The sequence below is a fragment of the Micrasema longulum genome, unplaced genomic scaffold (genome assembly GCF_059751315.1).
Source record: "Micrasema longulum isolate JH-2025_06_02 unplaced genomic scaffold, ASM5975131v1 h1tg000521l, whole genome shotgun sequence".
Lineage (NCBI taxonomy): Eukaryota > Metazoa > Arthropoda > Insecta > Trichoptera > Brachycentridae > Micrasema > Micrasema longulum.
The window spans coordinates 232,288-247,380 of record NW_028277718.1 but is presented as its reverse complement, the minus strand read 5'-3'; the positions used below and the strand labels follow the sequence as shown (position 1 = coordinate 247,380).

Here is a 15,093-nt window from a genome sequence, read left to right as displayed (position 1 = left end):
ACTATACTGGCTGGTTTATAAGTCCACGTTGCACACTTTACAATGTTCACCATTATGTTTGAAAATTTACACTTCCTCAACCTCTTTGTACTATTGACTTTAGCTAGAGCCTAGATTTCCATATAGCCTACTCGACAACAATTTCACTTTCTGTAACAATAAATTCTAATCTAGATAGCTTCTTAGAAAGTGAATTTAGTATTGTCTAAAAATAATCAGACGCACTTAAAATGTTGCTAACATAAGTTTTGAAATAAAATTTAATCAGCAAAATTGATTGTAGTTTAAGAAAATATTTCAAATAAATATATCATTGATTTTGTAAAAAAGTTTAAAAAAACCTAGTTATGTGAAAACTAATGACTGTTTATTCGTAAAATGCATTAGTTTTTTTTACATTCATGATGAAATATTTTATAACATTTGAATGTAAGCAAAACTATCGTTTTTTATGATCGTTTATGCATTTTTATAAAGCCTTCTATATGATTTTAACACACAAGGACACGTACCTTATGAAATTTCTTCCTACCTGCCCAAAACGTTTAATTTAATAAAAAAGTTTTTACTATAAGAACCATTGAAGTCATATTTTTATTGTCGTGTGCGCCAGCGGTGAGTCAAGAAATTAGACGATTATTCCAGCTTATTTCTTTATATAAATAGGTAAACTATATTTTTAACATCTTAAATCCAGTCGTGGTAGTTTAATCTCGGAGTAAGCTTGCAGATTACACAAACCATTTAAAGATTCTCGATTTGGAAAACGGTATTTCGTACATTATTTCACAAGGGCTTTTTTCCTTTGAGATTTTTCAATTGACATAATATATGACCTCCATTACTTTAATGCAGTCATATTGCAGGATATTTGGTGCTCGATGCGGCTGTTTTTAGAATTATTATTTTCTAGAACAAATAGGCCAGTTGGAATTTCAATTGTAATAGGAATATCTAATACGTACGGTTTGCATTGTGTATTTTTTTTATATATTTTTGTAATTAATAATATAGCTACACAATATAATATATGACAAAGTTGATAATAATCGTCGTTTGAGTTGATTTTATAAATGAGTTCTTGTTGTATTAGACAGAACCACAGAAAAAATAGCAATATAAAATATGCATAATTTATATAATTTATATTATATTGTGTACCATGTAGGTACAGATAAATGATATTTTTCAAAGCCACTGGTAAAGACCCCTCAGGTTGAAAATCCTTGTTCAATATAATCCATTTTATTATGCTGTCATTAAATAAACAATCATGAATAACTTACTCATATTTTTTATGAACATATGGTGGAAGAGGTGGGTAGGGGCGGACTTTTTTTTTAAGAGCCAGGGATCCTTTTAAAGCCTTAAATTCTGTGACAGGAGCTGCCTCCGATATCAAAAGATTATTAACGGGAAGTGTGCCGGGTGTCATTGTTGATTAGTGTCAAATCTGAAAAAAAAAACGTTACTTAAATCTAAATCTAAATCCCTTGGAAAGAAATCCAGCCAGTCTACAAGCATTTCGACATACTCTCAACATTTTTATTAAACTAACTGGTGTGAAAAGAAATTAAAATATAATATATATATATATCAGGCGTTGCCTAGTAGGTGAATTAGTTCAGACGGATGAATCTCACCCAAATGAGATAGGTTTCAATTTTTTTACTTCACAAAACTCAACAAATGGAAGAGTTGAGAAAAAACGGATGTTTAAACATAGAAAGAATGGTCACTAAAACCTGCCAAAAACATATTAACGGATCGAAACGTAACTAACCCGGAAATTGTGATCGGCCAATAATTTCTATAATCTAAGCTAAATACACTTTGTAACAATATTTTTGCATTTCAAATCAATTATTCCGTAAAAAATCTGAACAATTTATTGTGTTTAAACATAAATATGTATATATGTGTCACAAAATAGTAAAGTTTCTTCCTCGTCACGGGTTTCCCCAATGAGGAATACAAAATGAATTCAATTATATAATGTATTCTTGTAAAGCATTAAACAATTTTCATTTAATTGAATGACAGGCCTTATAAGCCTTGTATTAATGCCTTAACTTCCACATTTTCTTCTAAAAAATGTTTTCAATCTCTGTTTGCAACAAATTAAGAAATAATAATCACTTCCGTAATAACGACCACGATCACCATACCTTTGGCATATCAATATACTAGTAATGTCCTAAACAATTTCTTACTCTGTCGTAACTTGTCATTTGTTAATATGGGTTTATATAAATTTAATAATGTTAATACAACTCTCGTATAAATAATACAAGAAATTGCTTATCGGCACTTTACCCAAAAAAACATTTCACAAATTTTAAAAAAAACCAGAAACTTTTGTAACCATTTAAAAATAATGTTTTTGTAATTTAAAAAAAAAAACCACCAACGTTTTTGTTATGTTTTCTGTCGAACTCTTTAGGAAGACTGAAATATTATATTTTACACCACGCGAGATCGTTTGTTACTAAAATATAAGATTTCGCAGACGGTTCCAGAAAAATTGTGCTAATTTATTGAACTAACGTTTTATGAGAAACTTTGGTCGGTTCGTGTATGCCAATATTTTGAATAAAAAATACATTTATAACAGATATGTGTATCAATTCACTCAATTGAAATTTTATATTAACAGGTTAAGATTGAAGTTTTTCCTTGAATTTGTCACGATCAATAAAATGAAAACGCAGGCATGTTTTAAATTTTAAAAAATATTTTGCACACGATGAAATATAAAATATTAAACAATAATTATCCCAATAAACTTAAAACTAATAGTTTGCCATTAGGTGCTCAGAAAAAAAGTTTAAGTACAAATTAAAATAAGGGTTTTGATACAATGTGAAGGGGTCAACACTGTTCTGGCATCGAGAGAACACTATTACGTTGCCAAGAAGGTCCCTAACTTTTTACCAGAATCGTGGAAAAGCGGGAGTGTTGTCAAGTTGAGGAAGGTATTGACCTCGCTCTTTCATGACATTGGTCGTAGGGAGTCAGAAAGGATGATGCATGCCGCTGATTGGAGATTCTTACTAGATATTGAAAATAAAGAATAATTTGAAAATATATATACTCAAGTTTCGCATTATATTAAATAAATTGTCTATGTTTTATGAATGTATGTATGTGTTTGCGCATAGGTGTATGTACATGAGCGTGTGTGTATATATGTGTATATATGTGTATGTATGTATATATATGTGTGTGTATGAAATTGTCGCTGGAGTACCTCAAGATTGAGTTTTATCACCATTACTATTTTCCCTGTTTATCAATCCAATAGCAGAATATCTCCGTTGTTCATATTATCTCTTTGCAGATGATTTACAACTATATGTTCATTGCATACCTGAAAGCACCAGCAAAGCAATAGAATCGATGTTTAATACACTAAATTGCGTATCAACATGTACAAAAGAGTATGGTTTACTTATAAACCCGTCTAAAACACAAATTATGTTTGCGGGTAGTCAAAGATTGCTTAGTAAGCTAAACGTATCTTCACTGAATCCTCTTAATATCAATGGTACTAATATTCAATGCAAGAAATCCGTAAAAAAATTGATGAGTACTAATGGACGAACATCTATGATGGTGAGCTCATACTTACGAATCAAGCTGCAAAATACTTTTCAGTCTACACCCACTTAGAAGGTTGCAAAAATTCTTACACATTAATACTAAATGCACTCTGGTATAAGCATTACTACTACCTATTCTAGGTTACGCTGATGTTTGCATGACTGATTCAAGCTGTGAGCAATTTGATAAACTTGAACGACTTCAGAATACATGCATAAAGTACATTTTTTGTCTAAGAAAATATGACCACATTTCTGAAAATCGTAGGCAACTGACATGGCTCAAAATTAGACAGCAGAGAGACTATCACTCCCTCTCACTTCTGTTCAATGTACTTCATGGTCCTAACGCTCCTATATACCTGCGTGAAAAATTTCGATGCTTATCAGTTCATGGTTTACCTCTTCGTTCTAATTCTCAAGGCACTCTCTTAATACCCATCCACAATTCCTCCTTCTTTTCTTACTCATATAGTGTCCATGCGGCTTGACTATGGAATCACCTTCCATCCACCATCAAATATGTTATCACAGTATCTCTGTTTAAATCACGTCTGAAGAAATATCTCCTTTCTCTTCCTTAATCTCTCCTCTTTTCCCCTTTTTTCGTTTTTCCCAATAAGTAATATTTTTGATTTAAGGTATATATATATATATATAAGGGCGCTGCGCAATAAATAAATATCCCACCACGTCTTGCAGCTACAGAGCGCATAGACAATAAGAAATCTAGCCCCTATTTACATTTTTTATTTGACAATAAAGTTTAGAAATTTCGTGATATTTAAAAAAAAACAAATTGATAAAAATAGAAGTTAGATAACAACAAGTCTTGCAGCTACTGAGCGCATGGACGGTTGGAATTCTAGACCTCAATTTCTAAATTTGGATATTTGATAGTTAATAACATTTACCTATTGAAGCTAGATTACTAATCATCTTGCAGCTACAAAGTGCATGGACGAGTGAAATTCTGGCAACTTAAAAATATCAATAAATTTACAAAAACAAACATTGAGCATTTAATTAATAAACAAATACGTTTATTTCTATTTTTATATATCCTAAGGTTTTTATTCTGTATTTTCTATTGAATATGTTTTGTAACTTGAATTATAAAAATAAAACTATTATTTTATTGGTTGGTTGGAAGAAATTGCCATTTGGCAATGAGCCCGCCAATGTACAAATAATATTATGCACAAAAAGTTAAATAAATATGTATTTATATTAAAATGTTAATACGAGTAAGTTGATTTTTTATTAGTGTGTGCTTTCTATTAACTTGTAAACTATTATCATGTTTTTAAATGTAATTGCCTAGCTTGGAACGGGGTATGTACCCTTGTTAGCTGGGCAAAGTGAACGGGGTAGTTCTCCTGAGGCATGCGCAGCACCAACCAAGCAAGGTCTACTATTGCATCCTCAAGACGCTCTTTATAGGAGGCTACGGCGTCCGTTCTCGGACTTCAATATTAGTTATAAAATCGAACCACCCTGAACCTAATATTTTTCTCACGCATTTACTCTTAAATTCCTTATTGTTATTTATTATAACAAAATTAATTCAAATAGTTCAAACGCGCTGACCATTACACTACGAGGCCAACAATTATCAATAAAAAACAGTTAAAAAAATAAGTAATAAACATATACCTTCATTATTTATAGTTTAAATGCGTTGAAAAATAAAAATTGTGGATGCTCATAAATGCTACTGAAACAAGGAAGAGAAATTACAATTAATCAAAATACAGCAATTTTTTTAAAAATAAATTAAAATCTCAGACAAAAACATAAATTGTATGTATTAAACTTATTTTTTTTTTGATTAAGATCTTAGCCCATAAATAAAAGCGGGAGGTAGAAGAAAAATAAAATAATGAAATTTTACAAACGAAAGATAAAATATTGGATTTTTAAAATTAAAGTTCTACGTAAATATTAGTTTAGCATAGGAACAGTTTGTCTTCTAACCACTTCTGCGATAAAAGCTTAATTTAAAAAATTAAGTTCGGGTACCTACCATTTCTGTAAATAATTCATAATGGAATTTCCATTATTTATTTCCAACGTTTGATGTATAGGATAGTGGACGTCCTGGACGTCCACTGCTGACTGTTTGTTGACAGTTTTTGTCAGAACTTGGGGAACGGTTTCAGTACGGTTTCTTCATAAATTGAACTAACTTAGGTTTCTTAATAATTTGAGTCTAGTATGGTTTCTTTATAAATTGAACTAACTTAGGTTTCTTAATAATTTGAGCATAGTATGGTTTTTTCATAAATTGAACTTAGGTTTATTAATAAATTGAGCCTAGCATGGTTTCTTCACAAATTGAACTAACTTAGGTTTCTTAATAATTTGAGCCTAGTATGGTTTCTTCATAAATTGAACTTAGGTTTCTTAATAAATTGGGCCTAGCATGGTTTCTTCATAAATTGAACTTACTAAGGTTTCTTAATAATTTGAGCCTAGTATGGTTTTTTCATAAATTGAACTTAGGTTTATTAATAAATTGAGCCTAGCATGGTTTCTTCATAAATTGAACTAACTTAGGTTTCTTAATAATTTGAGCCTAGTATGGTTTCTTCATAAATTGAACTTAGGTTTTTTAATAAATTGAGCCTAGCATGGTTTCTTCATAAATTGAACTAACTTAGGTTTCTTAATAAATTGAGCCTAGTACGGTTTCTTCATAAATTGAACTTACCTAGGTTTCTTAATAAATTGATCCTAGTATGAATTCTTCATAAAAGTCATTCTGAGTCATTCAGAGTCATCCTGATGAGTCACTCATTACTGCACTTGGTATTCCAAACCACTATTGAAGATTCTTGAGACATTGTGCTCTTTTACGTCCCATACCTCGTCTTTTATTTCCTTTCACTATGAGCTGCAGAACGGCATAGTTTTCCTTACGGCAAAGTATGCGGCTTTTTGCCTTATGACGGTGGTTAAATATTAACAATTTATCAAAATTTTTTTTTTTCAAAAAGCAATTCAGTTTACTTTTTCAGTCTTTTGTAAAATAAGTGTTGGATAAGAATAATTGATTTTAGTCAGATATTCAAGATCGCACCGTAACAAGGCTTTACATTTTTGTTTATTCTAAAAGTTAGCACTTCGGCCCACTATATAGCGTCGTATAACTGGTGAATATTGTGATGGAATGAAACTGCTAATTACTGTCTAAATAAACGACTGCAATAATTGTGTTTGATTGTTTGAAGAAATGTAAATGATAAAAAAAGACAATAAATACGATGCATTATTGTTTTTGTAATTTGTACTTCTAAAACAAATACAAATTGAAATGCCGACAAAGTAAAAATTCTGAAACTGATTTATTTATTTTACACTTTTTATGCATATTTACGCATACAATAGCTAACACATTATAAGAATTATTAGTAATATGTACTAAGTAGTAAACTGACGATAAAAATACAGCATTCTGTAAGAACAAAAATTCTGCGGACAAAAATCCGAAAATTAATTTTTAAGCAATTTTGCTAATCTTTTTCTACTTTTTCTATCGGTGGTATTTTTTCACAACAGTCGGGGCTGAATTTAAAATTGGTTTTAACGTGACTTAACTTTAACGTTTTTGTGTCTTATCGAGAATCAAACGCAGAACCTTCTGTTTGTGTTGTTTTAGTCATTACATCTTTGTTGATCTTTGTCCTTCTAAAAATAAAATGTCGGTTAAGACTGATTGGGTATTATAATTTAAAAAATGATTGTGAATGAACGGAGCGGTTGACAAACGATATGACATTATTTGATTCCACATTCTTCATCATTTAATGTGTATAACATAATGGGCTTTTTTTAAATAGTTGATATTTGCAAGCCTCATCTCCAAATTTAAAAACAGACGTTTTTTTATATTTAATTATGTTTTTATGTATGTATATTATATTTGTGAATTAATAAACTCCCCGATGAGCTAAAATACGAAAATTTGAATAGAAAATACAAAAGTGTCGCAAATATTTTTTTTAACTTAAATCTTTTTGATAGTGGTAATAGATGGTGTAAAATACTGTGTTTAATATTTCGGATGAATCAACAAACTATGTATGATATTACGTATTATCACAAAAACATTTTCTTTATATGTACAGTCCCAAATGATTTTTTTTAAAAACTCCTGGGAGTATAATATGTACTATATATATTCAATGTTTTATTAAAAATAAAAATAAAATTTTTAGCACAAATTTTTGACCAACTCTTCTTTTGACATTAACATTTTACAACAGAGATGAAGAACATTTAAGAGAAGGTAATATAGAAGTCCAGGCAACTACAGGGCATATGACCTGTCAATGGCTGGTTTAAGTGGCCACTTTACACACTGTGTAACATTCACCATTCTGCCTATATTTGAACATCTATATTACTTCAATTCTTTCATCTGTTGATGTTTGTGAAGTTAAAGAGCTGAAACCTTTATTTATGCGGGTGAGATTCATCCAATTGAATTATTACACCTACATACTAGGCAACGCCTGAAAATATTATTTTATCAATTTCTATACTTCTTCATGGACCAGGTAATTTATCAACAATATTTTGAGGAGTTGAATCCAGTCCTTGTCTACAAAAATTTGGACAAACTCAAAATATTCTTCTTTTGACAGTCTGTTTTTTTGGTTGGCTGGAATTGCTTTTAGCTACAAGCCCGCCAAAGAACTTATTCTTTTTACTTGACGATATAAATAAATGTGATATATTTATTATAAATTGTGTTACCCATAGACTTTAACAAAAATATTTATTTTCTGCATCGGTGTAGGCTTCGAGGCAGATAATTACAAAACGATGTATTTTGTAAAAATTTGAAAATGGCGGATAAACAATATAACCGATTCCTTGTCCGTGAGGATAAGACCAAATTTTTGTGCAACAGAACCAGGTAAACTCCAAAAAAAGATAATCGACTGGAGACTAGTTTGCTTCGTATTATAGAGGTTAGCGAATTCGCCAAGCGTGTTTTAGGTCCAGGGTTTGATTCTTGTCAATGCCAACATAAAATAATTGTTTGGAAGGTGAATTTTTGCCGCAGTATTCCATTCACTCTGAATTTGCACCTAAAGCGCAAGTGTAATCATCTTATCTTCTATGCTATTTAGTTCAGTGCCCTATGTAACATCTGGTGCGGTAACAGGTAGGAATATTTATTTTAAAGTGCTTTTTTTTTAATAGTCCAGATACGCTCCACTGAGAGTGTCAGTGAAGTGCCCCATGCAACAATGGGTGCAGATTGAGAAATTATGGTGATGAATACAGTTAGTCTAATTTTTGTGTAACAAACAATATAAATAATAATAGAAAAGTTCATAGACCAATGCAGTGTCTTATGCATCATCAGGTTAATGATATTGATATTTTTCAGAAAATTTATGCATTTAGGGGAAATTATCAGAAGTGATATTTTTTAGAAAACAAACAAGTATTTGTGTCTGTAGCTAAATATAATAATATTATTATAATAATATTGCCTTGAAAAATACTTTGATGTTCTTTGTGAGGATGTTTCAATATTGTTAGTGTTATCTGACAGTATTGATATTTTTAAAACCCATAACAAATATTTAAACACCAATAATAGAAATATCGTTATGGTGGAGCATATTATGACATCTACAAGGTTTCGCGAGACGCCTGAAGCATTTCGTTAAGGCTGTAGTCTGATAAAATGTAAGGAAATCAAACAATTTCGCCATTTTAAAAAGCTATTTTTTTCAAAACCGTGGGATCAAAAAAATTAAGTAAAAATGCATTGAGTAAAAACTGTATTTATTTAAGGTAAAAAAATATACTCAAAAGTAATATACAACTAAAATATATTTAAGAAAATACAACAGAGATGGAGAACATTTTAGAGAAGGGGATATGGAAGTCCTGGGGTTTATAGGGCTTATGACCTTTCATTGGTTTGGGAAAGTGGCCATTTTACAGACTGGGTACATTTAAATCAACAGACGGAAGAATTGAAGTAATATGGATGTTCAAACATAAGCAAAATGGTGAATGTTAAATAGTGTGTAATGTGGCCACTTAAACCAGCCAACGACAGATCATAAGCCCGGTAAATGTGTAGACTTCCATATTCCCTTCTTTAAAACGTTCTCCACCTCGTTTGTAATCTCAATGACTCCCAGGGGGTGAAGTCCAGTCTTTTGTCTACAAACATTTGGCCAAAAACGTGATTCGAACATTCAACCGAAAATAATAAATAAAATTATTGATTGATTTTTTACAGCTGTTTTAGGGCCAGACTGCAAAACTTCAGAGGAACATTCCTGATGGTATTTTTTTTTTAAATTCTAAGAATTTTTTCCAAAAAGCCATTTGAAAAAATATTGAAAAAATTGCAATCTCAAACCCCTCTCCTACCCAGCCGCTTCAATTGTCCGCGACTGGTGCGTATCGCTTCGTTGGTCAAATACGTTTTTATATCAATATTTTTTTGTTAAGGAGAGGTAAGGGTTTGCGGAAGGGATGCTTGTCCGAGAAATTAAAGATTTACTCCATTTTGAGATAACAAAAAAAAATCATTAAAAAAAAGACTTTTTGGAAAAATTAATTAGGATTTTTTTTAAAGCTTACCGTGAGAAATGTTCCTCTGAAGTTTCGCGGTCTGGCCCTGAAAAGCCGTGTATAGTATTATTTACTTTTGTTGTTTTAAATCAGTTTGTCGTAAGTAATTGCCATGCAGAAAAAAATGCCAGGAACCTTATTTAAAAAAAATAATCAATCAATGTATTGACATCAACAGGGCTTGGTAACAAAGGTAAGCACAAGCTCTTTAAATTTCAGGGCAGTTCAGATTACTAATTACTTCTTCCTCTCAGCTGAGATATCTGTCAAAAGTAATAAATAATATTTTACTCGATTTCCTTAGGTTTATGAACGTCCTAAAACGTTAACCCTTTCAGACTTAAATTAATTCCTGTAGATAAAGAAAATATGGTATATTTTATAATAATATGTACTAAGCGAATCATTGGAATTTATTTGGCATTTAAAAAAAAAAATTATACTAACTATTTAACGTTCATTTTTAATGAATACTGGATTTATAACTGATAAAAAATAGAAAAATAATTGCTCCATATGTTATTATCTTACATACAAAATATGTTTATTCAAAGAAATTAGTATAATTTCACAAAAAAACATATTCATAAAATTTTGTTGAAATATCATTTGAAAGTACAACAGATATTTAATTTATTAAATTATGATAAACAGGATGTTTGGTAGAGACTGGAACGAAAAATAAATTTTTGATCGAGGGGGCTAATTGAAACAAATTTGCTGTTGTGACCCGTCCCTAAACGAATCCAATTTATTTTAACGATTTTTTTTTCATGTTTTTGTTATTATTTTTTCTGATTTTGGTCTTGTGTCTTTAATCGATTTTTTTTATCATGCTAATTATGTATTTATATCTGTTTATATTTATATATGAACAATAATCCTTTTTTTCTTCAAACTTATGATTAATGTTTACGTACAAGGCAATTTGTGCCGTTTGTTTAAAATAAATATTTTTTTGTACTCCGACATGCAAGATTAATTTATTTAATTATTGCATTTATTTAATATAATAAACTGACAAATGCACATATTCTAATATTAATCAACACATTATAAAAAATAACAAAACATATTAGCAATTTAACAACACGATGTTTCAGCAATTTACACTTCGATGTATAAATTAATAGTTCAACTTTTTTTACATCCAAAAAAAATATTTAATTTTGAAGCAATTAATTAAAAAAAAAGAACTAGTCAGAAGTCAACTGTCAAACTAAAAAATCTGTATTTTTTGTGTAATGCTGACTACCAACATAAGCACAAAAAAGACGTACGCTTCATTTGGATACCAGTGATTTAAAAATGTAATCACCGCTTTTAATTTCGTAGATTACGCGAGTAACCTGAAATTTCGTTAGGATATTTTTACTCCGTCAAAATATTTGTAGGCAAAAGACATATTTTCAGGCATTGCGTAGTATGTAAAATAATTTATTTTTTGCATCTCCTTACAAAAATAAAGGTTTCAGCTCTTTAATTTCAGTAAAATCAACAAATGGAAGAATTGAAGAACTATGGATGATCAAACATAGCCAAAATGGTAAATGTTATACAGTGTGCAAAGTAGCCACTTTAACCAGTCCATGAGAGGTCATTTTTCTTCTTGCGGTGCCTTGTCAGGAGCTCAATCACAGATGGCTATCGACATGCTAAAAAACGTGCTAAGTATTTGAGCGATCACCACGAACAATCATGAACACGCTGAAGTTAAAGCGGTCGCGTTGCAAAACGAAATTCAACTTCGGTCAGTTCAAGAGGATTGGTTGAATCTCGCACAGGAACTTATCTATGGCGTTTTGCAACGCGACCGCTTTAACTTCAGCGTGTTCATGATTGTTCGTGGTGATCGCTCAAATACTTAGCACGTTTTTTAGCATGTCGATAGCCATCTGTGATTGAGCTCCAGGTCCCCCTAACAATGGTGAACACTACAGCAAAAGCATCTTGGTCCTGCGCTGCTGTTATATTCCTTAGCCAGGACAACGACTTATTAGATGTACTCGCCATAGTGATTCTTGGGAAAAGATGACTAGAGTGGTTTGCTGTTGTTTTTTTTGGTGGATTTCTCTGTCGGGGTTACTTTTCCTTTTCTGGTTGCATCTGGATTGGAGGCGCCAGAAACTCGCTTTTCACCCTCTCGTTATCTGTTGTGATCACACCTTCATACAATAGTCATGTCATCTCGTTGCCCAGGGTTCGTGAAGTGGACGCTAACGAGTTGGACTAGTCAGAAGTATTACCGGTGGAATGCAACTGGCTGTTTGCAGCATTTTATAGAATCACACTCTCCAGCAAGTGTGACATACTGCGGTCCTACTGACAGTTCAAACGCTAGAGGTCATACACCTTGTAAATGCCTACACTTCCATATTTCCTTCTTTAAACCTCTAAAATGCTCTTCAACTCTGTTGTAATTTGTTGATTGAAAATTTCATGGATATTTGAATAAACACCCGGGCTGAAAGGGTAAATAATATTTTCCCGTCATGCTTTAAACAATTGAGAAGTTCTAAGAATTTTTCAAACAATAAATCACTATTCAACAAAAGTATATTCTCAACAACGATTTGTCTTTTTTCGTTTTTATAAATAATGCAAACATTTTCTTGTAGAGAATTGCAATTTTTTGTGTGAATTTTACACCACTCGTTACTTAAATATAAAAAAATAGTAAAACTGAAACATACAATGTTTTGAATACTAATCGTCAGTTTAAATAAGTAATTGCAGGAGCGTAGTTCAATACCAAATGTGATCATCGATAAATTGATATTTTTTGTGAGTATTACGTGTAATCAATAAGTATCGATGTAATACTTTGTAATCGATTGGTTAAATTAGTCGTTATGATTTGTTGTACTGAGTAACAGTTAAGTGAATTGTGTTTCTGTCGCCAAAAAAGGTAACGAACCGATAATTATTTTAAAAAATCCTTTTAAATCAGGAAAATTATTACTGTAATTTCTAGCATACATTAATAAATTATAATTACGTTTTGCGTGATTTTCTATATGAATTTAATAAAAGAATAAGTGAAATACACAAAGTATTATGGGCAATTTGTAAATAAATATGAAATACATAAAATGTGTTGCGCGTTATTAAAAATATAATATTTATAATTGTTTAAATTGTAATGTTGAGATGACGCTATTTTTACAAAATACATTTGCGCACCTGTTATTTATATTTAAAACTACCTAACGTTGTTTGAAGAAGTTATTTTTTAAAAACTAGTGGTGAGTGCGAGTAGTAGTAGTGCAAGAATAAATAATATTTGCACCGCAGAGGCAGACTGATGCAAATCCAGAATTTGATGAAATGACATTTCGATTTTCGTATCCAGTTTATGATCTTGTCCATTGAAGAAATGTAAGTCTTATAATGAAAGAACCAATGTATTAGGATACTGAAAATACTAATTAATGCTATGAGTAATTAAAAAAAAATAAAGAAAGAAGATTCGTTAGGCATGTTTTAAACATTTTACATTTGGATTTGCATCCGTATGCCTCTGAGATACATATATAACCTATCTAATTTTGAAATTGAATTAAATGAAAATTAACAGCGTAGATAAACAAATTGAATAAAATTTAAAGGTTTATTATGATAAGTCGACAGTTTGTGTTCAATTCCAAAGCTAAACTTGTTTTTGGAATCTCTAAGATCAACCATATCACTTCACTGCTTTGAAAATTACAATGACTACGTTTTCCACAGAGGGTAGAATACAAACTCTGTTGGTTCGTGTATTAGTCACTGCGCGACTTTGCTCCGGGAAATCTGAAATAACTAAACATTTTAGATTAACTAGGTGAAAGACGTCTTACGCTTAGATCCGCTACGTCTACAGGAATAGGAAAAGTTATTGTGAAAGCGAATTTGAGGTGGCAGGTCCCATGTCATGGAATGCTCTTCCAGCAGAGGTGCGAATCAGCGAGAACAATATTCTGTGGAATACCAAAATTAATACTTGAGTCCACATTTTATACATTATTACCTTGTTGTCTACGAAATATGGTAGCAACCGATCTTAGAAGTAATAATCTGAAATCAAAATTGACTCTCATATCAGAACATCTAATTATTGACCTTTGACGGAGATAAATAATATTATTTTAGATTTGATTTTTAAATAGCTTTAGCGTTGTCAACGGGAGATAAAAATGTTTTTAAAAATTCTTACATTATGAATGTCATAATACTATTATCGTAAAAATTACAATCGGTATTATTTACTTTTTGTTCATTTTTGATAAAACAATTTTGTAAGTGAATAATAACATAAAAAACAGGACTATTACTTTTTATATTCTACTTAAAGTAAATTGGAATCTATTTTTTAGAACGTTTTTTAGTAGGAAAAACAATTCTGAAGAATCTCGCCCCAAACGAAAAAACAGGTACGTTACTCCAGAAAAATTAACTAATGGATGAATTAATATGCAAAAATTTACGGGACGCCAATTCACCAAACAGTAGCACTCACTGAAGAGATATTGTGACGTCACACGTGGAGAAATTTTAAAATTACAAAACTTCATAGTGCTTATAATAAAATACATTTTTTGAAAATTGTCTTGGTTTGATAGTATAAATAAAGGTTACTATTAAGGGCGGGTATATGTTGAAATGAAATAAAATAAGTGTGTGAGGTATTAAGAAAATTCTTTTTTATTTGAAAGGCCCATATGTGCCATTAAGTGAGAAATATGACATCGTTTAAATGCCCTCCTCGGCTTCTTACGGTAACAGGGATCCAAGTGGTCCAATTTTCAATGGCTCTTCTGCGTGGATCCGGCTGAATTTAAGCGATGGCCTGTGTTGTGTTCACCTTTAGGGTATTGGTTGATTGTGGTTTATTTGCATA

General features: G+C 30.9%; 2 protein-coding genes across 7 annotated transcripts in view; one reads left to right on the top strand and one right to left on the bottom strand.

The window, feature by feature from the left end:
- The window catches only part of LOC148280870 (acyl-CoA Delta-9 desaturase-like), a 202,620-nt gene that overhangs the window by 161,803 nt on the left and 25,724 nt on the right, over nucleotides 1–15,093 (top strand). The window contains exon 1 of one of the 3 annotated variants that reach the window (XM_088227658.1): nucleotides 12,930–13,122. The exons of 1 other annotated variant lie outside the window; for it this stretch is intronic. The gene's annotated coding sequence lies outside the window, so the exon portion shown is untranslated. Of the gene's footprint in view, nucleotides 1–12,929; nucleotides 13,123–15,093 lie in introns of those variants that run through there. One more of the 3 variants, XM_088227659.1, reaches the window with a different exon arrangement.
- The window catches only part of LOC148280871 (acyl-CoA Delta-9 desaturase-like), a 48,907-nt gene that overhangs the window by 18,555 nt on the left and 15,259 nt on the right, over nucleotides 1–15,093 (bottom strand). Inside the window, exons 1-2 of one of the 4 annotated variants that reach the window (XM_088227650.1) lie at nucleotides 2,412–2,548; nucleotides 1,287–1,453 (exon numbers count right to left, since the gene is read on the bottom strand). In XM_088227650.1, the coding sequence (XP_088083776.1) occupies nucleotides 1,287–1,435 (149 nt within the window). In that variant the 5' untranslated portion in view covers nucleotides 1,436–1,453; nucleotides 2,412–2,548. Of the gene's footprint in view, nucleotides 1–1,286; nucleotides 1,454–2,168; nucleotides 2,549–15,093 lie in introns of those variants that run through there. The other 3 variants (XM_088227652.1, XM_088227651.1, XM_088227653.1) reach the window with 3 other exon arrangements.